General features: G+C 33.7%; 2 protein-coding genes and 2 pseudogenes across 3 annotated transcripts; 2 read left to right on the forward strand and 2 right to left on the reverse strand.

Moving 5' to 3' along the window:
• Window positions 1-3,231: 3,231 nt before the first annotated feature.
• LOC147923062 (pentatricopeptide repeat-containing protein At4g19220, mitochondrial pseudogene) lies at window positions 3,232-4,268 on the forward strand (annotated as a pseudogene).
• Window positions 4,269-8,074: 3,806 nt separating this feature from the next.
• On the forward strand, window positions 8,075-9,703 carry LOC104761851 (zinc finger protein CONSTANS-LIKE 5-like). The gene has a single exon (XM_010484994.3). The coding sequence runs from the start codon at window positions 8,301-8,303 to the stop codon at window positions 9,426-9,428; it is 1,128 nt and encodes a 375-aa protein (XP_010483296.2). The 5' UTR covers window positions 8,075-8,300; the 3' UTR covers window positions 9,429-9,703.
• A 3,982-nt stretch (window positions 9,704-13,685) lies between these two features.
• LOC104761853 (putative receptor-like serine/threonine-protein kinase At5g57670) lies at window positions 13,686-16,686 on the reverse strand. Its single transcript, XM_010484996.3, has 10 exons — window positions 16,420-16,686; window positions 16,206-16,324; window positions 15,851-15,969; window positions 15,641-15,753; window positions 15,244-15,558; window positions 14,910-15,164; window positions 14,663-14,820; window positions 14,355-14,570; window positions 14,083-14,232; window positions 13,686-13,987 (listed from the first exon to the last, which is right to left on the reverse strand). The coding sequence occupies exons 1-10, from the start codon at window positions 16,562-16,564 to the stop codon at window positions 13,835-13,837; spliced, it is 1,743 nt and encodes a 580-aa protein (XP_010483298.2). The 5' UTR covers window positions 16,565-16,686; the 3' UTR covers window positions 13,686-13,834.
• Window positions 16,687-21,415: 4,729 nt separating this feature from the next.
• Window positions 21,416-23,538, reverse strand: LOC104761854 (protein GLUTAMINE DUMPER 3 pseudogene; annotated as a pseudogene). Its single transcript, XR_015588780.1, has one exon. The product of XR_015588780.1 is annotated as a protein GLUTAMINE DUMPER 3 pseudogene (transcript).
• Between the last annotated feature and the right edge of the window lie 1,933 nt (window positions 23,539-25,471).

The raw sequence follows: 25,471 nt of genomic DNA on the forward strand, positions 1-25,471 counted from the left end.
CTTGAATTCGATTAAGGTTTATGTGTGAAAAACCAAAGCCTGGTCAGTTCCAGTCTTTTTCGTTGCTGTGTTTTATATGTATCTTCCTTCTTATTGGCCCAATGAGACTCTTAAGTTTTAATGAAAAAATCATCAGTTTGACCCCCAAACAAAACAAAGTTAGAAATATTGTAAAACAGTCATTATTCCATCACAAACCCATGACATTATATTTGTCTATATGTAATGTTTCATAATTTCTGTAATGCTAACACTTGTCATTACCAAAATTAATGGGTGTGTGACTCATCTGTTTTATAACACATATATATGGAGTTGTAAGAGAATAATGCATAAGTTTTTTTTGATTAAATAAGCTTCTTGTTCTCTTTACAAAGTATTACAAACACATATAAGTTTTTTGTAGTTATAGTTCATAACACGTTATCTGAAGTTTTAATGAGGAAGTACGTAATTCGTTAATTGTGATGAATAATCAAGGGAATATTGTAAAACACATGTGTGATTATTCTATCACAAACACACAGCATTACACTTGTCCATATAATGTTTCATAATTTTTGTAGTGTTAACACTTATCATTACCAAAACTAATGGGTCATTACCAAAACTAATGGATGTATGATTCATGTGTTTTGTAATACATATATATGGAGTTGTAAGAGAATAATGCATAGGTTCTTTTGATCAAATAAGCTTCCCATACTTCTCTCTTTATTATTTTTTGTTCTCTTTTCATAGTATTACAAACACATAAAAGTGTTTTGTAGTTATAATTCACAACAACAACAAAAAAGTGTATGGAAACGTGTAGAGAGTATTATCTTACTTTTTATCTTTAATCGTTAAGGAATAGTTGTGATGACTTTGTTAATTCCTTACAATAATCGAGTCTTTTTGTCGTCACATGTATTATTATGGGTTCGATGTTTCTAGAAAATTTCCTAATTTGTTATTGACGAATTAATTTATTATATATGAAAAAAAGGTCGGCAAAAAGTAGTAAGTCTTTTCTTTTGTCTAATTACGGCCGAAAGTAGTAAGTCTCGTGAAAGCTGATACATCTTATGATAATTGCTTAATTTATAGATAAATAATGATACTAATTATAATTTATATGTCATATAACTTTTACTATGTTTTCTTTTAAGTGACTGTGTTTTAGACTAATACGTCTGGTAAATTAGTGAAATAGCATATCATTTAAAAGGGATTTAAAGCAGGAATACCTTTGTGTATATGTCCTTCATCTCATTTATTACATGATACAGACATATTCATAGCAGTTTGCACACAAAAAAAGACATATTCATAGCAGTGAAGTTTCTGCATATCTTCTTCATTTACTAGAAAACAATAGTTACCATTACTTAATTATTGTTTGTTTCAAGTTTTTCAATGATAATTTATGAAAAAAGTGTTTTTAATCATAAAGATTATGTAAGATTCTTTAGTATCAACATACTGACAACTTATCAAAAGGTACTTGTTAATTAAGAAACGAAATGAATGGTATTTATAGGTTTCACCTAATAATAGTGAAGATGATATTACATTCTGTCATTTTCAGCAGCGCTCATACACTCTCACCTAACACAGCGTACAACTTGATGAATCTTTTCATTTTCGTCATGTGACTAAAATATTTATACGTTTTGCTTTGACGGCAAAGCTCTCGGCTATCTCCTATTTATTTTCATTACATATTAATTTACCTTTTCATGTTATCCATTTACTTTTACGTATTCCCTTATTCATATAGACTCAATAAAATCAACATTAATAAAAACCATTAAACTATAAAGTTGTTAATAATTCTCCAATAGGAAACACATAAACGAAGCGTCTAGAGTTATACCGAGTATCTGTCAAAACCATTCAAATATTTTACTACTTTAAATTTTCACATTTCATTTTGGTCCATTATCTATATATATTGTTAATATTTTATCGCTGACGCCAATGCGATGGAGGACGACATAATATACAATCAGAATAAAATGAATTAATTGAATTTTGAAAATGAAAATAGTACTGATTAATGCGCTATTGGAACAATTATCATTTTGATAACTATACTAATAATAGTCAAATACCACGACCCTCTAAGTATCACACGTGTTGCCCCAAATCCGCAGATGCGTACACGTATTGGATTTTTAGCTAGACTGGCAAAGATCAGATAACTTCACTTTCCTTTGAGGGAAAGTATTGCCTTTTAGAATTATTGCTTCGTTCAATCTCATAATAACAATTTAAAGGATGCAAATGGTTGCTAGATTGAAATGATTAAATAGGTTAGAAAAAATTATTCAACTAATTTTTCACCATTTGTATTAAAAAAGTTGAAGAGGTTGGAAAATATTATTTAGTCTGTTCAACTTAAAAAGTTGAAAAAATAAACTAATCTTATAGCAAAAATGTTCAACTTGTTCAACCACTATTTTGGAGATGAATGAGTTGAATATTATTCAACCCAATTTTGTTCAACCCATTTCTTTAATTTTAAGCAACCATTTGTACCCAAAGTCTTAGACCTTCTCCAACGGAGGTTTTAAGAGAGGTTTTAAGGAAAAGTAGAAAAAAATAAATCAGAAAGAAAAAAAGAACGAAGAGTTCCCTTTATTTAGTATACTCATTTTCATATAAGAGGCGTTGACGTGTCAGCGCGTGGTTGGATGAAGAGTTTTATTGAGAACAAAAAAAAAAATTTGACCCGATCGTGTTCTTTCTTTTCTTCTCGCTCTCGCTCTCTGTCGTGAACCTCTCAATGAGGAGATTGAATCGGTCGGAATCGTTAGAGATGGAATCAGAGGAGTCTGAAGGAGATTGAACTTGGAGGAGATTGAATTCAGAGTCTAATCAATCGGAGGAGATTGAATCGATTGGAATCATAGGAGATTGAATCGGAGGAGCTTGAACCTATCTCTAATGATAAGTTTCTCATTCTAATAGTAAGAATTCGCAACAGATTGAGGCTTTAAACGTTGTTTTTTTGTGTTTCTTTGAGAAATATCTTTGTTCTGTTTTGTAATCGTTGAATTATCAAACTTGTATGAATTTCAAGGAGTGTCCTCATCCTGATGAGAAGAAGACACTCCTGATGAGAAGCAGAGGAATCAACTTAGCAGAGAATTGGGTTTGGCTCCTAGACAAATCAAGTTCTGGTTTCAGAACAGAAGGACTCAGCTTAAGGTTCTCTCTCTCTTGGTTTGAAATGTGGTTCTGAATATGAAAGAAACGATTTTGATTTTGATTTTGGTATTGTTTTTTTCGTTGGCGCAACATGAGAGAGCTGATAATAGCCATTATGTTGCAGCTGTTGGATTGTTCGTTGAGATGATTCAGAAGGAAACTGAGTTTGATTCGACGACGTTTTTACTTGCAGCTTCTGCGTTATCTAGTCTACACCTTTCGAGGAAATGTTCAATGGTTCATTGTTTGGCAATTGTGACTGGTTCGGTTTCTGATTCTAGCTTGTGCAATGCATTGATGAATCTATATGCAAAAGGTCAAGACTTGAGCTCTGCAGAGAGTGTGTTTGCACATATGGAGCATCGAGACATTGTTTCTTGGAACACGATCTTGACTAAATGTCTTACAAATGGTCATCCGAGAAAATCATTGAAGTACTTCAAATCGATGTGTGGTTTAGGACAAGAAGCTGATAGTGTAACTTTTTCATGCGTTATCTCAGCTTGTGGTTCTCCTGAGGATCTTCCTCTAGGCGAATCCTTCCACGGGTTTGTTAGAAAATCAGGTTACATGTCTCTGTGGCCAACTCAATCATTTCGATGTACTCAAAATGTGGAGACATCGAGGCTGCAGAAACTGTGTTTGAGGAATTATTATGCAAGGACGTGATTTCTTCGAATTCAGTCCTTAGTGGGTTAGCTGCAAATGGAATGTTTCAAGAAGCATTTGGTATTTTGAAGGAAATGCAATCAGTGGATAAGATTCAGCCTGATATCGCCATTGTGGTTATAATAATTTCCATGTGCGGTGATTTATGTTTGTCACGAGAGGGAAGAGCAGTTCATGGTTATATGGTTCACAGGGAGATGCAATCCAGAGCATTAGAGGTAATAAACAACACTATTGATATGTATGGTAAATGTGGCTTAACAAGTCAGGCTAAGTTGTTGTTCAAGACAACAACAAATCGAGACTTGGTTTCGTGCAACTCAATGATATTTGTTAAAGACGATATCCGATACAAGGGATCTCACATCTTGGAACTCTGTTATCTATGGATGTGCATCAAGTAGTCACCATTTAGATTCATTAAGAGCGTTTCAAGAAATGAGTCGTGAAGGGAAAATTTGTCATGACTTGATTACTCTTCTGGGTACTGTATCGGCTAGTGGAAACCTCGGACTGATCTTACAAGGAAGGTGCTTTCATGGTCTAGCTTGATCTTTGAGAATGCTTAATCTTTGACCCTAACTTGTGTTCCTGGATACTAAACATGTTATCAGCAAGGTCTTTGGCTTGATCTTTGACCCTAACTTGTGTTCCTAGATACTAAACCCGGATTATTGAGAATGCTTAACCAGAATCAACAATTTTAGTTTTTTTTCTTTCTTCTTTTACAATATGTTGTAAATTTCTTGTAAATGTTATGTAGTAGAATACTAAATTACATTGATTTTTTCCTCATATAAATGTAATCCTTGATATTCTATACTACTTCTATTCTATTTAAAAATTTTAAATTTCAAAAAACAATATTTTCAAAAATAAGAGACCCAAAATTATAACTTACCATTGGAGTATAAAATTTTAACTAAAAGATCATAGGTTCATATATTCAAAACAATACACAATTAATTCATAAAAAAAATCACACAGTATTTAACAACCCACTTATAATAACCCACGAATAATCTTGCCCTTAAACAATGCTATCGATCGTGATGTGAATGATTAGGTCAAAGTTCAATGTACAGTGTCTGGCTGTCTGCATTTCGATCCTGGCTTAACAAAATAACTAGATGATAAGTGTAAATGAACTACGTTTTGTGATCCATGTGTGTTACACCAATGCCACGATAATATTTTTTGAATTATGTTAAACAGTATATATTATTTTAGGAGCTATTAAGCTTGTAGCCTTGTAGGTCACCGTATATATATTTTAGGAGATGTTAAGCTTGTAGCCTTGTTGTCGTTGGTCACCTACAATTGTAGGATAATGAAAATATTGAATAGTATTTCTCAAGAGTCAAGACATGACATATAGTATATACTAATACATAAAGACATATGAAAGATGTTATTTAATGCGCAATTGAAAAATTGCATTCAAAATGTTTCCTACACAAAATGTCTTTGATCAGTTTTTGTTTTTACATCCATTGTATAGAATTCGCTTTTACTTTTTATAATAATTGAGAGTATGGACGGCGCGCGGATAAAATTTATTTTGGCCGGACCACGTTACAGTCAAAAGTTCGCAACTAACAAATCATTCATAGCAAAATGGGCATAAAATAGAAGATTGAAAAGACATCTATATACGTTGTTCGTCGATCCATTTTGGCAGTTCACTTTCTCATATCACGTGGCATGCTCATCATCTTGTCATATCTCTTGAAACCGATACTAATTTGTTAAGACTTACGTACATACAATTAATAATTCTAGAGAAACAGGGCATCATTTTTCCTTTCGGATATAAGCTCTGTTTTTTTTGTTAACTCAGAGTAAATCTCTAAGTTTATAGAAGTTTCCTGACTAATCTCTAGAGAAGTTGCAATCCACAGATAGACTTTTTCTTCAGATATTCAAATGGGCCGGTAGATTATTTTATACATTTTCTATCCGTTGAAATGGAATTATCATGGATGTATAGAAAACATTTGTGATTTACATTTACAACTCGTTAGTCGTTAGCATTACTAGTTCCAAAGAATATTTTAGTTTTGTCAATTAAACTTGTGTTTGTATGTTACTATAACTTAAGTAAATATATTCTTTATCAAAAGCAAAAAAAAACAACGATCTCTATTACGTATATATATTGTATTTGTATGTTTTGCAAATAACTATTTATTACTAGTTAAAACATCATAAAATTTAGGGATATATCATATATATATATATATATAGTCTAAACTCTAACGGTTTATCGAAACAGAAATTATTTAAAAATTAACGTTGATCAATGATTCTATATATGGCTGACGCAAACAATGACGTTTTCTGCATGAGTTGACACACAAAACATGACGCCGTTTTTGGATCAAGGGTTTAGGGACAACAATTTAATCTATTCGATGTTAATGGTTCTGATGCCAAGATGAGGTTGGCATTTCTAAATCACGTAATTATATAATCATGTAATAACACTCGATTTTTTTATATACAGTACCTTTATTCCACCAGTAAGATTTAAAAACTGACGATAAAAAAATCTTGAGATGGGGTCAAAATAGAGTACAGTGCACGTAGTGCCCAAAACAGCAAACCTTTCTCGCGTGGATCTCATGTCGGAAGGGAAGATATGTTATAAAGATAGATATCATTGCCTGAATATAGACAGAACTGTCGTAAAAAAACAAATATATGGCATTAAGTTTATTCTATATATATATATATATAATGTTACGTCTGAGACTCTGAGTGTACTATACTGTCTCTCGCCCGGCGTTCTAGCAGCTTTGTCAATCCGGATATAGATAAGGATAGGATGCTGGAATGCTGGAATGCTGGAATGCTGGAATGCTGGAATGCTGGTCGTGTGTCACTTATTCCTATTTTTTACTTTCTCAAAGTACCAACGGTTGCGTTTACTTTCATCTTCCTTTTGTAATAATTAGACCGTTAATTTAGAATAACACATATCATTAGAGAAACATTATAAAAGTCTTAAAGAGCATATCATCATATTAAGTATCATTTTAACAATATTATGATTTCTCTTTTCAGTAACTATTTTTTTGGGAGATAAAAAAAAGACGAAACAAATTATTGTATAAGATATTTTAAAAATATTAGGTATCTCTTACGAGAATTGAATCTCGAACACGTTATTTTAAAACTCACTAGAAAATGTGCCTTGCTTAATTGATAAATGACTATATATTACCGAATCTTCATTACTAAAACCGTAAAACAAAATATTAAGGTTGTGATTTCTCGAAGTCAAAGTTTCTGTAATAGAAAGAAAAATCAAATTTGCTTACATGCCGAACTATATAGATAAAGATTGCTAAATCATGCCGACCATCCTGTCCTTTTTTCTCTAATTTTATTTAAAATCTATGAATATCCCTCACGCAAAAAGGCCCATCCCGAATACGATACATACAATATAATAAAGTCTACAACCAAAAAGAAAAAAAAAAAGTCTACAACTACGGAATTATAATTTTTAGAAGATAAAGTATTCATATCCGCTGGAAAATAAAAAGTATACATATATGTTAATAAATTTGTAATGTATGAATATACTTGGTCATTCGACTAAAAAAAATTGTATGGTCATTAATAACTAACTATATAAGTATGAAATATAAATTGGGATGAAGATAACCGATGCTATAATTTACACTGAAAACACGACATATAATCATATGTATGTCTTAAATAACATAGTTAGCAATATTACAAGTAAAGACCTTCTGATAAACTACTTGAATTGTTATTTGTCAAAATCATTTATCCGATACATTTGTAACATGCAACTAGTTTAGTTTTATGTTTTTAAGGTTTACGTTTATACTTCTTTTTTTATATATTATTGAAAACATTATCAGACAAAAATTGTTGTTACTTTTCATCTACTATTAACCAAAAGATAACTAATCCATAACAAAATAGATAAATTTCATACCAATTTTAGGGTTAATTAATTAACAAAAAAAAAAGTTTTAAAATAAAGATTCTCCGACATAAAAATAAACAAATTACGATACTCAGACTCCAGCCTAATTAATTTATATATTTAGCTGGTTTCTTGTCAGCCTAATTTTATTTTCTACGTAACCCATATATCTCCATCACGAAGGAAATTAATTTAAATAAAAAAATTATTAATAACTAATTTAAATAAAAAACAAACCCATACCGCAACTCGATTTTATTTTATGTGGATGTAATATCTCCACGTGTCAGATCACAATTCGATAAAACAAACTGAGTCTTCTCTGTCCGACTGGGCATGACAGATCATCTTAAGCAAATCAAATACCCAACTCTCATTCATTCTCAAGCTTTTAGTTTTCCCAAACTTCAAAGAGAGAGAGAGAGAGTTTTGTGAATTCAAGAAGAAGAAAATAAAAAAAAAGAGTTAGTTAATGGGATTCGGCTTAGAGAGCATCAAATCAATCTCCGGCGGTTGGGGCGCGGCGGCGCGTTCCTGTGACGCTTGTAAATCAGTAACCGCCGCCGTATTCTGCCGAGTTGACACAGCTTTCTTATGCATAACATGCGACACGAGAATCCACTCCTTCACCCGCCACGAGCGCGTGTGGGTTTGCGAAGTCTGCGAACAAGCTCCCGCCGCCGTCACTTGCAAAGCCGACGCCGCAGCTCTCTGCGTCACCTGTGATTCCGATATCCACTCAGCTAACCCACTCGCTAGCCGCCACGAACGTGTCCCTGTTGAGTCTTTCTTCGACTCCGCCGTCACAAAAATCTCTGCTACTTCGACTTTTGGCATCCTCGGCTCTTCGACCACCGTAGATTTAACCGGCTCTGTTCCGGTTATGAACGATGATCTCGGTTTATGTCCGTGGCTGCTTCCTAACGACTTCAACGAACCGGCTAAGATCGAAATCGGAACTGAAAACATGAAAAGTTCCGACTTTATGTTTTCTGACTTCGACCGTCTCATTGATTTCGAGTTCCCGAACTCGTTGAGTCATCATCATCATCAACACCAACCGTCCGGAGGAGATAGTATTGTTCCGGTACAGACCAAAACAGAGCCGCTTCTGTTAACTAACAACAATGATCATTGCTTCGATATAGACTTCTGCAGATCAAAGCTCTCTTCTTTCACTTACCCAACTCAATCATTGAGCTATGGTGTAGTTCCTGCTGATCAAAGCTCTCTGCTTTCGACTTCTTCACTCGAATACGGTGTAGTCCCTGACGGAAACACCAACAACAACTCTGTTTCTGAGATCTCTATCCCGTTTAACCGAAGCACGATCACTACCTCGACGGCGGCGACTACTACTGGTGGTGATCAGACGAGCTCTATGGATAGGGAAGCTAGGGTTTTGAGGTACAGAGAGAAGAGAAAGAACAGGAAATTTGAGAAGACGATTCGTTACGCTTCGAGGAAAGCTTATGCAGAGTCACGACCAAGGATCAAAGGCAGGTTTGCTAAAAGAACAGAGACTGAGAACGACGACGTTTTTCTCAGTCATGTTTATGCTTCAGCCGCCGCGCAGTACGGTGTCGTACCAACGTTCTGATTCAAAAAGTCTACGGTGGATAAAATAATCAACGTCAAAACTCTCATCTTCCACCGTTCGATTACTGGGAGATGTATAATAAGTATAGTGAGTCTTACCGTAGACAAACAATCTTATCTCTTTTACCCGTTTACTTTTTTTTACGCGCTCTCTCACTGCCACTGTAAGGCTGTAACTTTTTTTTTTTCTTTGATATATATATGTATGCTTTTTTTTCTTTAGAAATGTTATAAAAAAAATCATATAATTTGGTAATTATAATTTCGATTGGCTGATGTTGTCTTGTCGCTAAAATATCTTGAAAGAGATTAGGTGGAGTTTGGCTTGTTAATTGTTTTCGTGGCATAAAAACACAACTATGATATTCAATATAGAGAATTATGGGAGATTTTTAGGTCACAGTACAACTTGCACAAGTGTGTTCATAAAACAATAATAATAATTATTATTCTTTGATTAATCTAATTTAGTTTTGTCTCCCATGCACGGTAAGCACTTGTTAGAGATCAGAAATGTGATTTTTTCTTTTTCTTCCTTCAAAATATGGATGTGTTATGACGAACTATTTGGTTATCCAAATAAAGTGGTTAATATATATATATATATATATATATATATGTTTTGTAAGTCATTTTATTTCTTCTGAACATACCATGTTGTATTACTGAAAAATTATTGATTCCTGAAGGTAGTTCTTGATCCAAAAATATCTGGAACTTTCGCAAGAGTAAGTGAAAACAGTTGCTTTTTACGGGAATAGATCGATCGGAGGAAAAGAAGGAAGCTTGCAATTAATGGGTTTTGTCCGAGACTTCATAAAAACTTTGCCTTTTGGGTTTCTGTACAGCCAATCTTTTTAGTAATCTTTATCTCGATCTCTCTCACCTTTATGCAAGAACGTGATTATTATTGTCAGATAAAGGTCAAAGTCAATTTGAAACTGTGATATATTTGTCGTTAGTGATCGGTGATTTTATTGGCATGGACACTTTCTTCGTATTATATCATTAATTCTAATAAATAACATGCCAATAGCCATTTAGACAACAATCTCGGACCTAAGTAAGATTCGTTTAAGGAGGCTAAAAAACCAAGAGCTTGAGTGTTTATTTCTTCATTAAAGATGTTTACATAATTATATTAATCTACCATTACAAAAATTCAATACTCTCTCTATATTTATTTAATTGTTGTTTTAGGTTGTCTTGAGTAAGCTAACTATTTTTAACTTACAAATAACATAATTTAAAAAGTAATTCCCATATATTCTTAGACGTAAGACTATAATTAAAATTTTTTTATAAAACTTACATTGAAAAGTGTGAGTGATAAGTATTGTAAAACAAGAAAACAAACTTAGAACGACAATTAAATCAATACGAAGAGAATATCATAGTACGAAAAACATCAATAAACGTTTAAATTTATTTTTTTGTTGAAGCATCAATTTGTTAGTTTACCTTAGGTTACTAGTCTAATACTTGTATACATATGATATAATAAAGTATGTTAAAAAACCTATAAATTTGTGTATATACACTAGATTTTCAGCCGTGGTACACCGTGGACTAAATTATAAATTAATATATTTTAAATAATAATTTTTAATTTATTTATTTTTCAAATTCCCAATTAATTAAATTTTATCTAATTAATTTATAATTTTCTTTAGAATGTTTTTTCTTCTTCTTAAGTTTTATACAGTTTATAACCTAATTACATTAAATTTATTATTAGATAGAATATAAAATATTAAAATATTTAGTTTTTTTTATATAATTAAACAGAGGTATATAGGCCTATATGGTATGTTAAGTTAATTTTCCAAAGTATGATATATGAAATAAACTAATAGTTTTAGCGTTGGTTTTATAGTCCAAACTCGCCATGCTAGGCAGATCATGCAACATGTTCAAAAATTTTAATCCGCAAAAACTCATCATACGAAATCCGTGAAAGTAAAATATAATATGTGAGGCTAAAAATCATTTTTTTATCAAATCAGTTTTTAAAGTTTTTAAAAAACAATAAATGTTCACTCACCTCCTTATAAAATAAAGAAATAAAATCTTTATAAATTTGTAAAATAACCTTAGTACAGTGACCAAAAGTAAGTATTAGTAAAGTTAATTGTATTTATTAAATTAATTATTTAATGTTAATGGTATGACTGTAAATAAATGCCAACTTCAAGATTTATTTTATAAATGTCTCCAAAAATGTATATATAGATAATATTTCTAAACTTAATTATATATTTTTCGAATTTTATTAATCTTTTAATTTTAATGACCAATTTATTGTTTTGATGAAAACCATATAAAAGTATTTATACAGACACTTCACATTGATACGCCAAAAGAAAAAGGAAAAGATTATAAATATAAGATTCTAAATATAACCCATTACGCATGATCAATCCAAAGTATTGCGATATTTAGTTGAGTGAGACTTCTACCGTCCAAGTGGGTTCGGACACCTTGATGCAAGGGGCAGATTAGGCAGGATATTTTGTTGTAAGGTAAGCTTGAGATTTGCAAATAGTGGCTACGAGTGCTTTGGGGCCACATATATACAATCATAATAACGTTAATAATAGCGCATTAAAGCAAAGTTTTGACAATACATAGAACTAAAGTTTGATTTATTTAAACAAAAAAATAAAAGTTCGATGTTGAGTGTCACGAATGAATTGGATTAGTGTGGTCTATTTCCCCTAATTAACATTGGATTAAGCTCGTTTGGTAAATTCAACCAAACTCATTGTCTATTATGTACTAATCATATGATTAAGGAGTACTCTCTTTTCTAATAACTGATTTTTAATTTAGTCTTTTTTTTTTCAAACACAGACCTTCTTTGGTATGAAATATATTCTTTCTTTATTTAAATTTTCTTTTATGAATACATTTACAAGTTTGCATGATAACGCGTAGAATTCGTGTGTGAATCTATATATTCCATTGGACGTTATACTAAAATCGGGACAAGTGAGAGAAAAACACCGCATGAAAATATTAGTAGAGGGGATGACATGACATCTACATAATAAACACGTAGTATTTTCATCATCTTTTAAGAACGTTACAAATTAAACCTTGGATATAAACTTGTAATGCTGTGACCCAAAAAAATAAAATAGTACCAGTGATTAGTGACACAAAACGCTCTATGGCGAAATGCTTATACTTCATAACTTTATCGTCATGGACTCGTGAGATTTTGGAAACCCTTTTTTTTCTTTTGTCAAACAAAGCAATCTTTAAATCGTGTACACTCCCACAAAAAGAGGTAACAGAGAGGCACAGTGTCACATTTAAAGGGAAAAAAAACTTGTTAACAGTTGAACCAATAAATTGGGAAGAAAGAAGAAGAAATGATTATTTATTAAATGGCTCCATGAAAGAGGGACCTGCGTGGCCCAAAGTGGGTCCGACATAGACTGGAGTCGAACAGGAGCCAAGTGGAGGGTCCGACCACACCCTAACCACGTGCATCGCCGGCCCAAGGGCTGTTCTCCGTGGTCCACTTCTGCACCCTTAATCCATATCTTAACAGTTCCGGCCATCTTTCAGTAGATAGATTAATATCACTGCAAAACATAACAAAAATACTCTTAACTACAAGAATTAACATACAAAACATGGCTTAAGTTTACTTAAAAACAAAGTCAACACTCTTTGGTTTTTTTGAGCTTCAACGCTAAAATATTTGAATTAGTCTCAAACTCTCAATTGATGTATTGTTTTTTCCTTTATCTATGCTATTATGAATTTCCCACGACAAAACTGTCACCATTTAGATCCATACTATTGCTTTCTTACTTTTCTTTCTTTTGGGTTGAATTATATGTTATTACAAATTCTACCAAAAACTGTCACCATTTAGATCCATCATCCATCCATACTATTGCTTTCTTTTCTTATTGGATTAAGGTTCTACTGCTTTTTTTTTTTCTTTTTTTTTCTATGAATTATACGATTACGACAAAGTCATGCATCTTATTCTATCTATATACACACAACACACACACATAACATGGGATACAATGATTTTTTTTACTTAATCTAGAAGAAAGATGTTGAGATTCGTTTTGACTAACTCTGTTTGTTAATTGATTTCATTAATTAGTAAAACTTGGAACCATGATTGTTATATATATGCTTTAGTTTTGTGTCTCGTATAAAAATCATGTGCTCTGTATCTTTAAACGGAAAACTATCTAAAACAGTCTTTAATTTGGTTAAAACCATGATATAAGATTATAAGTAACTTATTTCTATTAGCTGTGAATTTGATACATAATGGATGAAACGTTAAAGATCTCCTAGGATACAAAAGAATTTTAAACACAAAAATCTAAATAAAAGAAATCAGTAGATATATATTAGATATAAACAAAAATATCAAAACGAAGAATCCAAAGGAAGATCATATCCGAAAATCATAGAATACTCATCCCATTCATCATTATCATCATCGACATTAGTCATATCCTTAGGCATTCTCCAGCTCTTTGCAATCTCAGCCTCATTCCCATTTGTTAGCAACTCCAACACCTTTAGTCAATACTTCACAAAATTAATATTCCACTCGAATTCGGTTCTTAGACATCATGGTTCTTAATTTTACGATTGGTATATATGTAACCAACCTGAGTCATGGTTGGTCGTAACATCGGCGACTGTTGAACACAATGCGAAGCTGTAAGGACAAGCCTGTTCATCTGTTGATCATCGTACTTATCTTGCAATTTTGGATCAACCAAGTCTCTTGTGTTACCTGTCTCCAGCGCCGGTTTCGCCTGTTCATTAATTAGGACTTACATATATATCAGAAATAAGAAGAATCTAAAAACCTCAACTAGGAAGTTTCTAAGCCAACTAGAGGGCTTCCTTTCGTAGGTATGAGTAGAATTTATTATACCCATAAGAGAATGTGCTTCTGAGAGGGATTAACCGGTCTTCGTCCGGTTATGATCTCTAGAAGGAGAATGCCAAACGCGTAAATGTCGGTTTTCTCGTCTACCGTTCCTTGCATTAAGGACTCTGGTGCTAGATAACCGAAGGTTCCTTCAACCGGTATAACCGCATGGTGAGTCCATTTGTTAGGTAACCACCTCGCCAATCCAAAATCGGTTATCTGTATATACCACAGTAAAAAATCAAATCAAATTGTCACACATTTATGATTTATAGACCGGATGTGAGATCCTTCATGGCAAGAAAGCTCACCTGCGGTTCGTAATCGGGTCCAAGTAAGACATTAGAAGATTTGATATCGCGGTGAATGATCCGGTGGTTGCAGCGTTTGTGAAGATAATGAAGCCCTCGAGCAACTCCAACCGCTACTTTGTACCGTATAGGCCAATCTAGGGATCCGCTTTCCTTCTCTGTTTTGATATATTGGCAGTATAAATTACAAAACCAATCTAATGTTTAAAATAGTGTTTTGAGAAAGTAATCTGAAGTTATAATTTACCGTGCAATGCAGAGTACAAGGTTCCATTCTCGGAGAACCTGAAGACAAGATAGAGACCTCTCTCAACACAACAACCTAAGAGAAGAGCAGTGTTGGGATGAGAGACATGACTGATGATGCCGAGTTCTGTAAGAAACTCTTTCTCCTTGTTCATGTCACCACTCTCCTTTGTTAATCTCTTCACTGCTATTCTTCTTCCATCCCATAAATCTCCTCTGTACACTTCAGAGTACCCACCTATGCCTACTATGTTCTCTGCAATTTAACTTTAAAACTTAGATTAAACTATTCAATATTGGCGTCTTGGGTTAATCCAAATTTTTTTAATATTCACCTTGATGAAAATTATTTGTGGCTTTAGAGATCTCGTTGTAAGTGAAGCATTGCATTAGAGGTTGAGGCTTAGGGTTGCTCTTAGTCTCGCTTCCTCTCAATATTCTCAGAGGAGATTTCATGATAAGAGAAGATATGAATCTGTAGGGTGACATTGGTTTATGTTTTGGTTTCTCTGAAGGCGAAGTGAAGCTAGAAGAGACCATTGAACCGTTGAAACTTGAAGCATCATCGCCTGAAGAGCTAAGCGAATCTCTTGATAAAGCGTTTAGTACACTGCGTGGTGAATACTTCTCACTCTTTATATCGTAAGAAAAAAATACGTATTTGTTAGTTGAATTCTCTAAATGTTAGAACCAAACTAAAAATATTAATATGATCTAGCTAACCTCGAGAAATCGCAGATTCGGAGTAACAGTCTTTATGCGGTTTTCTTTGATTTCCGACTAAGATAACAGAGCAACTTGATAAAGCAAAGTCGGAAACATATCTTGTGATGTCATTCCATATCCTTAAAATGATTGGAAAACACAAACGAGTTTTATTACATGGGTTAGGAATTCGATTATGGATTTTGTAAACCGGATCGGGTAATTTCCGGTTTATACCTGAATTCGTGAGGGGTTGGTCGGGAAAGGACAAGATAGTGCGCAGAAATAGACTTGACTTCATCTACAAGTCCTCTTCCGATGTTTGAGCTAAACCCTACCTTGGCTTCCAAATTCACCTAGTCAATGTGGTTATTGTAACTTTTCAGGAATTTATTGCCAATATTATAATAACAGTATAAATATGGGGCGTTTTCCTCTGCTTCGACGCATACAGTCCAGACTCCAGAGAATTCGTGCATGTGGCATCGGTTTCTAATTGGTTTCTAATTGAAGAACTCTACAATTTCCGGTTTATTCCGGTTTTAAAATAATCTTGCGTCAGTTTTTTTCCAAGAAAGTATAGTAGTAGTACCTGGTTTTGGCAGCAAGTGTAAGCAAACTCCGCAAGCATGGAGATAACATGAGCTTTGGCACGCCGAATCTGAGTTCTCTTCTTCTTCTTCATCGGCAACTTTCTCGGCTCTTCACCAGCTACATGCAGCAACAATTATAGTTTCTCAATTAGTCAAATGATCAATTGCCGAAGAGAGAAAAAAAAACAGAGAAATTTAGGTTTAGAGATTAACCAAGAAGATGAAGAGCAACAATGGTGTCATTCGGTTTAGCAAGAACATTGATGGCCCAAGATAGAACATTTTGGCTCTCGTCACGGTCCAAAGAGATCGCCACAAGGATCTTGTTGCTACTACCTTCTTCTGTAAGAGATATCATTTGTATTGATCCTTTATTAGTTTTTTGTTTCACTCTAATCAAGGTCGGAAATTTTGAGAACACAATGATTCTATACACTTGAAGAAGAAGATAAGTGTTTTTGTTTTTGTTCTTTTTAAGTGATGAGTAAGAAGAAGAGAGACGTTTCGAGACTAATAAAGAGTGCAGAAAAGGGATGATCATTGCATGAGATAATCATTAGCTATGTGTATGAGTCTTGACGAAGAAGCATAAACCACAATACGCTCAATGGCATTATACTCGAGTTATCTTTATATTATTTTTTAATATTAGTCAAGAATCGCAGGTTAAAATTAAGATTTAAAGATCAATTTGGAGTTAAGTATTTATGCTATACTTGTCTTTAGTTCTGAGTTCAAATTTTAAGCTCATGAATGTGTTTGTTATGATAATGATCAGTTGTTATTTTTTTGCTAATAAGTCAAGATATTGAAAGATGTATGAAAACATAAGAACGGTTAACTAATTTGATACAATTCTTAATAGTTAGAACAATCAACAAATGTTCATTTTTAATAATATACTGTATTTTGTTTGAGTTAGTCACTGAGCTTATGAATTTTTGCTCATTATTAGCAATAACTAAATCTAGGTAGTTCGTTGAGTATCAATAAGACATACGCACGCCGAAACTGTTGTTGGAGATCAAATGCTAATCAAAAGCTAAACAAACACATGCATTAAAAGCATTATATATAAAACTAATTAGAAGAATATAATAATTACTGGAGACAATGATGAGATTTTAAGTGAATGTGTGGTTGGGTGATTTCTGGTCTAAGCAAAGGCCACAGGGACAAAAGGATGTGTTCTTGTTGTTGTGGTCTCATCTCATGTCCTTGATTTTGTCTTCCTCACAAAGCCATTGTTCTCTTTGGCCTCTACTTCTTTTTTTTTTTTTTTTTTTTTATCGTATCTACTTATCTTATTTATCAATCATATATAAAATGATTAAGATGTTAGTTTAGGATCAATCATTTCAAACATAAGTAGCAGAAAAATAATATGAAATGAAAAATTGTTTTCAAAGGGTTGGTAGAAGGGAGTGTGAGCCATGAATGGCTATCCAAAAGAGGGAACATATATATTTAACTTTTTACAATGAATAAGACTTTGAGAAGACATTAAGTACACAATATTTTTTAAATATGTTATACTATAGAATAACAAAAGTAATTAGAGGTTAATAATACATTTGGACCAAAAAAGGTGCTATCAACAAACAAGACGTTGAATCATATAATTACATGTGCAATTATGCACCCAATACTTGGCTTTGTTTGTCTTATACTACACAACACTAACCTCCGTACACATCACACACGTGCAATTGATATCTCAAACTTGGGGATATCTTAATTAAGCCAGCAATGAAAATTGATTTTTAAATGTTGTTAAACAAAAAAAATTGATTTTTAAAACGGTTTAAGACATTTATTTTTATTTTTTAAACCATATATTCTCTTACATTACAAAAATTCCCCTGTATAAACATTTTATATTTTCTTATCATCATCATCTAGTTTTTTAGAAACTACAAGGACGAAATGAACACTCCCTTAAAACAAATATTTTAAGTATCAGATCATTGAGGTAACTACAGGAGAGATCAAGCATAAATTAGGAATAAGTAAAGAAGGAGGGGAAGGAGTCTACCTGGGCTTACCAGAAGCTTTTAAAGGCTCCAAATTCACCATCCTAAGCTATTTGAGGGAAAGGTTGAATCAACGAGTAAATGGGTGGCAAACAAAGTTTCTATCCCATGGGGGAAAAGGTTGAATCAACGAGTAAATGGGTGGCAAACAAAGTTTCTATCCCATGGGGGAAAAGAAGTCCTTTTAAAAGCAGTGGTTATGGCTCTACCAACTTATACGATGACGTGTTTTAAACTTCTAGTAACTGTGTGTCATCAACTTGTCTCGGTCATGGCAGATTTTTGGTGGAAAAATAAGAAAGATTCCAGACGAATGCATTGGCGAGCATGGGAAAAGCTGACCAGGCCAAAAGCAGAGGGGGGGGATAGGGTTTAGGGACATAGAGGCTTTTAATGATGCCCTGTTAGGAAAACAACTATTGCGGATTATAACCCAGAAGAACTCTCTTGTGGCAAGAGTTTTCAAAAGTCGTTATTTTAGAAAATCAGACCCTCTGACTGCTCCTCTGGGATATCGACCTTCGTATGCTTGGAGAAGTCTCCAGGCAGCCCAAGAGCTGTTGAGGCAGGGAGCTAGGGCTGTAGTGGGGAATGGCAAGGAAATAAATATCTGGCAACATCAATGGATCCAATCCAAACCGGCGAGAGGAATATCAAGAGTAAAGCAAATCCCACCTGAGTATCAAAGTTCTGTCGCCAAATTAGTTACTGTGAAAGATCTCCTCGTTCCTGATGGGAGAGAGTGGAATAGGGATCTCCTATCCTTAGTTTTTGAGGATGAAGATAATCAATGTATTGAGGAAAGCAGACCAGGAGGATTTCAGACAATGGATGGATATACTTGGGATTATACAAAGTCAGGACTATATAGTGTAAAATCTGGATATTGGGTTGTCCTAAAGGTGATAAGGCAGAGAGGGCGAGCCCAAGTAGTGGACCAGCCAAGCCTTAACGCTCTCTATCAACAGATATGGAAGCTGGAGGCACCACCAAAGATTCATCATTTCGTCTGGAAGTGTTTAAGCAATTGTCTCTCTGTGAATGGGAATCTGGCTTATCGCCATATTTCTAAGGAAGCTTCATGCCTCAGATTCCCTAACTGTATAGAAACAGTGAACCACCTGTTTTTCCAATGCCCCTATGCTAGAGTGGTGTGGGCGGTATCCTCTGTCCCAGCCCCTCAGGGGGGCGAATGGTCTGATTCTCTCTATGCGAATATGGATTGGGTTTTAAATTATCAGAAGGAACAGAGGAGTCAGACTCCGCAACCGACTGTATCTCAATGGGTGTTGTGGAGATTATGGAAAAGTAGGAATGAGTTGTGCTTTAAAGGGAAAAACATTGGGGTGGAAAGACTGATCAAGCTAGTAGAGGAGGATGCTGAGGAGTGGAGAAGTAGAGAAGAGATCACGGGTAGATCAAGGCCTAACCCTACGGCTTTATCACTGGTAGTTCAATGGAGATCACCACCGTTAGAGTGGGTCAAATGTAATATGGATGGAGCTTGGCCTAGGGAAGGTGATCGGAGTGGTGTTGGTTGGGTCCTAAGGGATCATCAATGGTCGGTGTTATGGATGGGAGCTAGAGCAATACCAAGAACACGGAGTGTTTTGGAAGTTGAGACTGAAGCCCTCCGGTGGGCGATGGTATCGGTTGCGCGGTTCCAGTATAAGAAGGTGATCTTTGAATCAGACTCCCAAGACCTTATTTCAGCGATTAATGGCGATGAAAGGAGACCCCAAATAGCACCATTATTAGAAGATATAAAGTGCCTATGCCGCCAGTTTGAGGAAGTAGCTTTCAAGTTTACAAAACGAGGAAGGAATGTGGTTGCAGACAGGATAGCTCAGGAAACTACCTCTTTTCAGAGGAATGAGATCCGATTTTATTCTAATGAACCGCTTTGGCTAGAGTCTCTAGTGGCAACAGATCTTGTATTAAATAACGTTGGTGAATAATAAAGTTGTTGTTGAGAAAAAAAAAAAAAAAAGTATCAGGTCATGGTTGTTCGATAGTTGCAATACTGAAAATTGAAAGACCAAGGTTCAAGTTCACCCACTATATTTATAGCCATGATTAGCCACTAAAAATAGGAGTTCCTGATTCTATCACAAGTTTTGAAGAATAGTCTGAGTTTTGTTTGTTTGGCTCACGGTTCTCTATTATAAATTATTGTAAAGAAAAAAAACATATTTCATTCTAGTTTAATCAACTGTTCGATCAAAATGTTGGCCCAAAATTATGTGTGAGAGAACACAAAGTGAATATAACTACAAAGTCTACAATGGGCTCAAATAAAACCAAAATACTAGCCAGCATTTTTTTCCAACCCAATAACCAATTGGTTTTGAACTTTTGATGGTTCAAAAACATTTTAAGTAACATCTAACACCTAGCTCAAACATGTTTCGTATCCTCGTTTTGAGCCGGATACTCGCCGACAGCTTTATTAAATTATAGAAGTGATAAAATAAAACTCTGTATTGTTTTTAGTTGATAGTTAAACTACGTATCTTCATGCAACAAAAAATTATATAGCCTCTATTTTGACGTTGTCAAAAAAAAAAAAAAAAAAACTCTATCTTGGCAAGAATTTGACGGCTATTCATAGATCATTCACAATTATAGTTGGTAATCCATTTTAACAAGTGACTTGAAAATGCAGATGATTGTATATTTTAAGAATGCATTGCTGTAGAGGTATAGAAGTTAGCAACCTAGCTAGGGAAAGAAGATAAGACGGAAACGGAAAAAAAAAAAAAAAAGAAGCAAACCTAGTGTGGTTAAAAGTCATTTTCGAAACTTGTACTATAAATATTCCTTTCACAAATTACTGTATGCTATAAAATGAAATTGAATAATTAAGACAATAGGGTCATTAGATTGAAGTTAATCAACTGCTTCACCTCGCCGCATCAACTTGTTAAGACTTAAGACAGACACTTAAATCAGACTTTCTTCTGCACGTGCCTTCACACGTTGCCTTTGGTGCTCACTTCAATTTTCTCACCTGAAGACTAATTTCATCTCAAAACTTTGTTTTTTTCTTCTTTGGTTCGAACCACTTGTCACATTTATCCCATGAAAACACATGTACTCAACCTTACCATAACAGTACAATTTATTCATTCACATCATCACTTTCTTTTTGGTGAAACTGAAATATAATCAAGATATATAATAATCACAAATCTCCCATTCATAGTCTCAGAAATTTACATTTTTTTTTCCTTCTCATCATGACCTAGAATTGGAACAAAACTGGTGAATGATAAACTTACAACTAAAAACAAAACCTAAGCAAAAGCTGAGATTAAGAAATACACAAATCACTTCCTAACAATCCAATTCCAATTTCTTTTAAATTTTCTTCCACTGTAAGGATTACTAGGTCTAATCTCATTATGTAGAGTTCCAACCCGACCGATTACCCGGCGCAACCGGGTCAGATGCTTCAAACAGTTCTTCAAGAAACTGTTTCACAATAGACGATCGATCCTCTGTTTTTGTCTCGTCACTTCCCTCTGTTTTTTTTTTCTCTCAATGTGTCGTCGTACTGTTACTTTCATTACTCTGTCGCACCACCTTATCACTACCCTTCACGTCATCAGCTACATATTCATCATTTTCATCATCACAGGTACAAGTTTTTTCCGCCGGCGTAGCCAAGTAAGTAGGTTTAACATCACCGGCCATAATCACCAAGAACTTCTCCGGCAAAGCTACTACAGGCTTCACGGCCATCTTTTCAGGTTTCGCATCTCCAGCCTCGAGATCTCTCTGGTCTTCCTCACCGTCGAGGTAACCGGAGAGACGCCAGTAAGAGCAAGCGAGGATTAGAAGAGCAAAAGCTATGAGACCAAGCATCGCAGCTAAACCACCAAAGAGATAAGGAACGGGTGAATGCCACGGTGAGTGAGGTCCTCCCATGGTGGTTCTGTTTCCGTCGACGTTTTCTCTCGGAGGGTAGTATTGTCTTCCTTCCATTTTTTTGCTAACAAAGAGACAGAGAGAGAGAGAGAAAAATAAAGGTGGCTTTGTTTGTGAATAGAGAAAATATAAATTTTGGTGTGAGGAGGAAGATGAGTGAGGAAGGGTTTTATAGAAGAGAATAAGCAAATTAACGTTGTGGATTGTGTGTGACGTATAAATTTCATTTAAAAAATAAAAAAAATTTGCGTATGAGATTTGTGTAAGTAAATTCATGGAATTTTTTATTATTATTTTATATACTTTTGTTTTGTAGAGTAAGTTTATACAAAAAGGCAGTATGAATTCAGTTTTCGTTTATCAATTATCATCAATGATTATATGGAGTCGTGACGTGAGTGCATAACTTATGTTCTGTCTTATTTTTTGCCGTTTGCTAAAGTAATTGAGGTGGTGTATCCAAAAGGACTAACCCATACATATGTTGTAAAAATAAAATACAACATTTAGCAGTTTTTTTTTTTTCTCTCCTATAAATATCAAATACACTTTTAACATAAACCTTGAGATCACAAGTTTTGTTTTGTTTTAGTTTTAGGTAATATTCATATGTGTGTTATGTAGTGTTTTGAGAATAAGTTTAGATGCATAGATGAGGTTATATGTTACATCGAATACATATAGGCTGTAGCGAGACGTGTAATGGTGAGTTTGCGCTGGTTAGGTACTGGTGAATGTTTGGGACCCAAACACATTTTAATGTAGTCTGTTTCTTAATCAGTATTCCATGCTACTTTTAAGCTTAATCAGTGGATAATTTCAAAAAAAATACCTTCGATTCAATCATACTTTGAGGATAAACGAAGGCATTATAATATTAGTAATCATTTATTGTAACATTTAAACACTGTTTTAGATAATTTAACTAACCATTCACATAGTGTCGAATCCACTCGAATTAAATATGGTATGACTTTATGAAAATATCTTCTTAGTGGTTATAGAGTCTTCATTAGCGACAACTTAAGCAGCTTAAAGATTAACACATCTACTTATTTACTATTTCTTTCTCTGATATGAGTTGAGAAGTAAAACCTAATGATTGATGATGGTAGCTAAATTAAAGAAACACTCTGAAGAAGAGAGAAGGTTTAAAGAGGCAATTTAAGGGGAATAAGATAAGGACAAGAGACTGACCAAAAACGGTTCCGTTAAAGCCGCTAGATTTTAGGTGAGCGATGCAAACGTGAAGGGATAGCCGGAAACGTAATAACCGTTAACGCCAAACAAGTAAAGTGAACGTTACCTAAAACAACTCAAAATACATGTTTTCTTCTAATGTTCTTATTTCAGTTCCAGTATGTATATATCAATAACCGACATTATTGCAGCTCCAGCATATTGATTTTATATCTATCTACCAGTGAAACCTAGCGATGTGTGTACGTATTATCATAAATCACGTGAACACATAAATCTTTCGAGAATTGGAAAATATAATATTGTTAGTAAAAAAAACAAAAAAAAAAAGAAGCAGAAGGTAGCCCACCCACCACCATGAAATGCTTTTCAACAAGTGACTAACGATTTTATGATATATATATAAAAGTGTACTATGCAGCGAAATCATCACTCTAACAAGAACATACCAAATTTTGCGTTTTAAAATTATTTTGATGTAAAGATTAGAAGAATACAAAAATGTATACATATTAAAAAAAAGGGAAAAGTGGAAAACCCCAATGAAAAAAGCTGAAAACAACATACCAAACCATATCCCTGTTGAGGCCTCAATTATCTCATGAATGCTAAAGATATATACATCTATTGTTTTTTGTGCAAATAAAAGAAATATTCAATTGAAAATATATAAATGACTATATGAGATAAACTGCAAGGGTTAAGGGTCCCATGCTTCGCACAGTCTATATGGATCAAAGTTTATTTGGTCAAGTTCCTATCAATTGCTTTTTCTCGATTAGTCAAACACATTGAGAAAACGATTACAACAAATCAATGAGAACAACACACAACTCACTCTTTATGATTTTCATAAGTTTGTTTCACTTGTTTAAAAGATAGAGTTGAAACTCTTAAGGCTACTTGTTTAAAGACAACAGATCGTTACATATATCATATATGTGTTCTATAAAATACGTTCGATTTTTTTTCCTTATATTTAAAACAACTATATTCGTGCTTAAGTATTGTTCATAATCAAACTTCTAAATCATCATAATCAGTAGTTCACATTCAATTTTGTTTTAATAATCAAAATCGTCCAGAATAAACCACTAGAATATTTTTTTCATAATTATTTCGGTAGTACTTTAATATATTGTTTTAGGTCATTCGCAGAATTGACTTCCCTAAGATAACCGGAACCATATGAACAACCGTAAACATTTGATACTCCAAACTCAACCATATGTGAACAACATATAGCATTAGATCTTCCAAACTCGATCAATCTCTCTAGGCTAGGTTTTTTGGTCTTAACTTGAGAAAATCTCCAAGCTACTCTCTCTTTTTTTGCATTTTGGTAAAATATGTGGCATATATTTATTTTTATTTTTGGCTTACGTTTTAAGATTAGTTTCGGCTTTGGTCTAAAATCTCTCACTTATATAAGAAAAAACTAAAGCTTAAGGCAATACTAATCTTCTCGAGGTCTCCCGGCAATGACAGAATATATGAGGAATATTTGTAGTGTTAGTTCTTGTCGTCTAGGTAAATTTCGTACTGTTCGTATGAATAAAAATAAACATTTGAATAAAATAATTGATAACAAATGGGTCCATTCCTCAGCGTCAGCTTCCACTCAGAGGTACACGTCAAGAACAAACGATCATTCCATCATTTCCAATCACTTACGTTTTTTTTTTTTTTTTTTGTCTATTCTAATCACATACGTTACGTCCTCATTTCCACATTTTTATTCTTTTCATTTTATTTTATCACTAATGACACAACAAACATAATACTTTTTAATAAGTCCACTAATATTATGTTACTAATGTTCTACGATTTTATAATTGAATAAAGAAGGGAACATTTCTATATTACAAAACTCATAAAAAGCTTCCAAAGCAAACTATGTTCTGACAAAGATTCCAACCAAATCCCACTCTTTCCATTAATCTATTGCGATTTAAGTTAAACTCTCATTTTCATTATTAGTATAATATATACATGTGGATTCTCTAAATTAGAAAAACCTACAGATTTGGATCCGATGTGTATACCATCCCATATTAAATTACCAGTAGTTAGGAACAATATTGGCTATATAAATAACTAAA

The sequence above is a fragment of the Camelina sativa genome, chromosome 18 (assembly GCF_030686135.1).
Source record: "Camelina sativa cultivar CO46 ecotype springtype chromosome 18, ASM3068613v1".
Lineage (NCBI taxonomy): Eukaryota > Viridiplantae > Streptophyta > Magnoliopsida > Brassicales > Brassicaceae > Camelina > Camelina sativa.

Coding starts and splice junctions, on each gene's coding strand:
- LOC104761851 (XM_010484994.3), top strand. CDS start 8,301: ATGGGATTCGGCTTAGAGAGCATCAAATCAATCTCCGGCGGTTGGGGC.
- LOC104761853 (XM_010484996.3), bottom strand. CDS start 16,564: ATGATATCTCTTACAGAAGAAGGTAGTAGCAACAAGATCCTTGTGGCG. Junction 14,571..14,662: donor GACCCGATTACGAACCGCAG/GTGAGCTTTCTT, acceptor TGGTATATACAG/ATAACCGATTTTGGATTGGC. Junction 14,233..14,354: donor AGAAGCACATTCTCTTATGG/GTATAATAAATT, acceptor ATTAATGAACAG/GCGAAACCGGCGCTGGAGAC.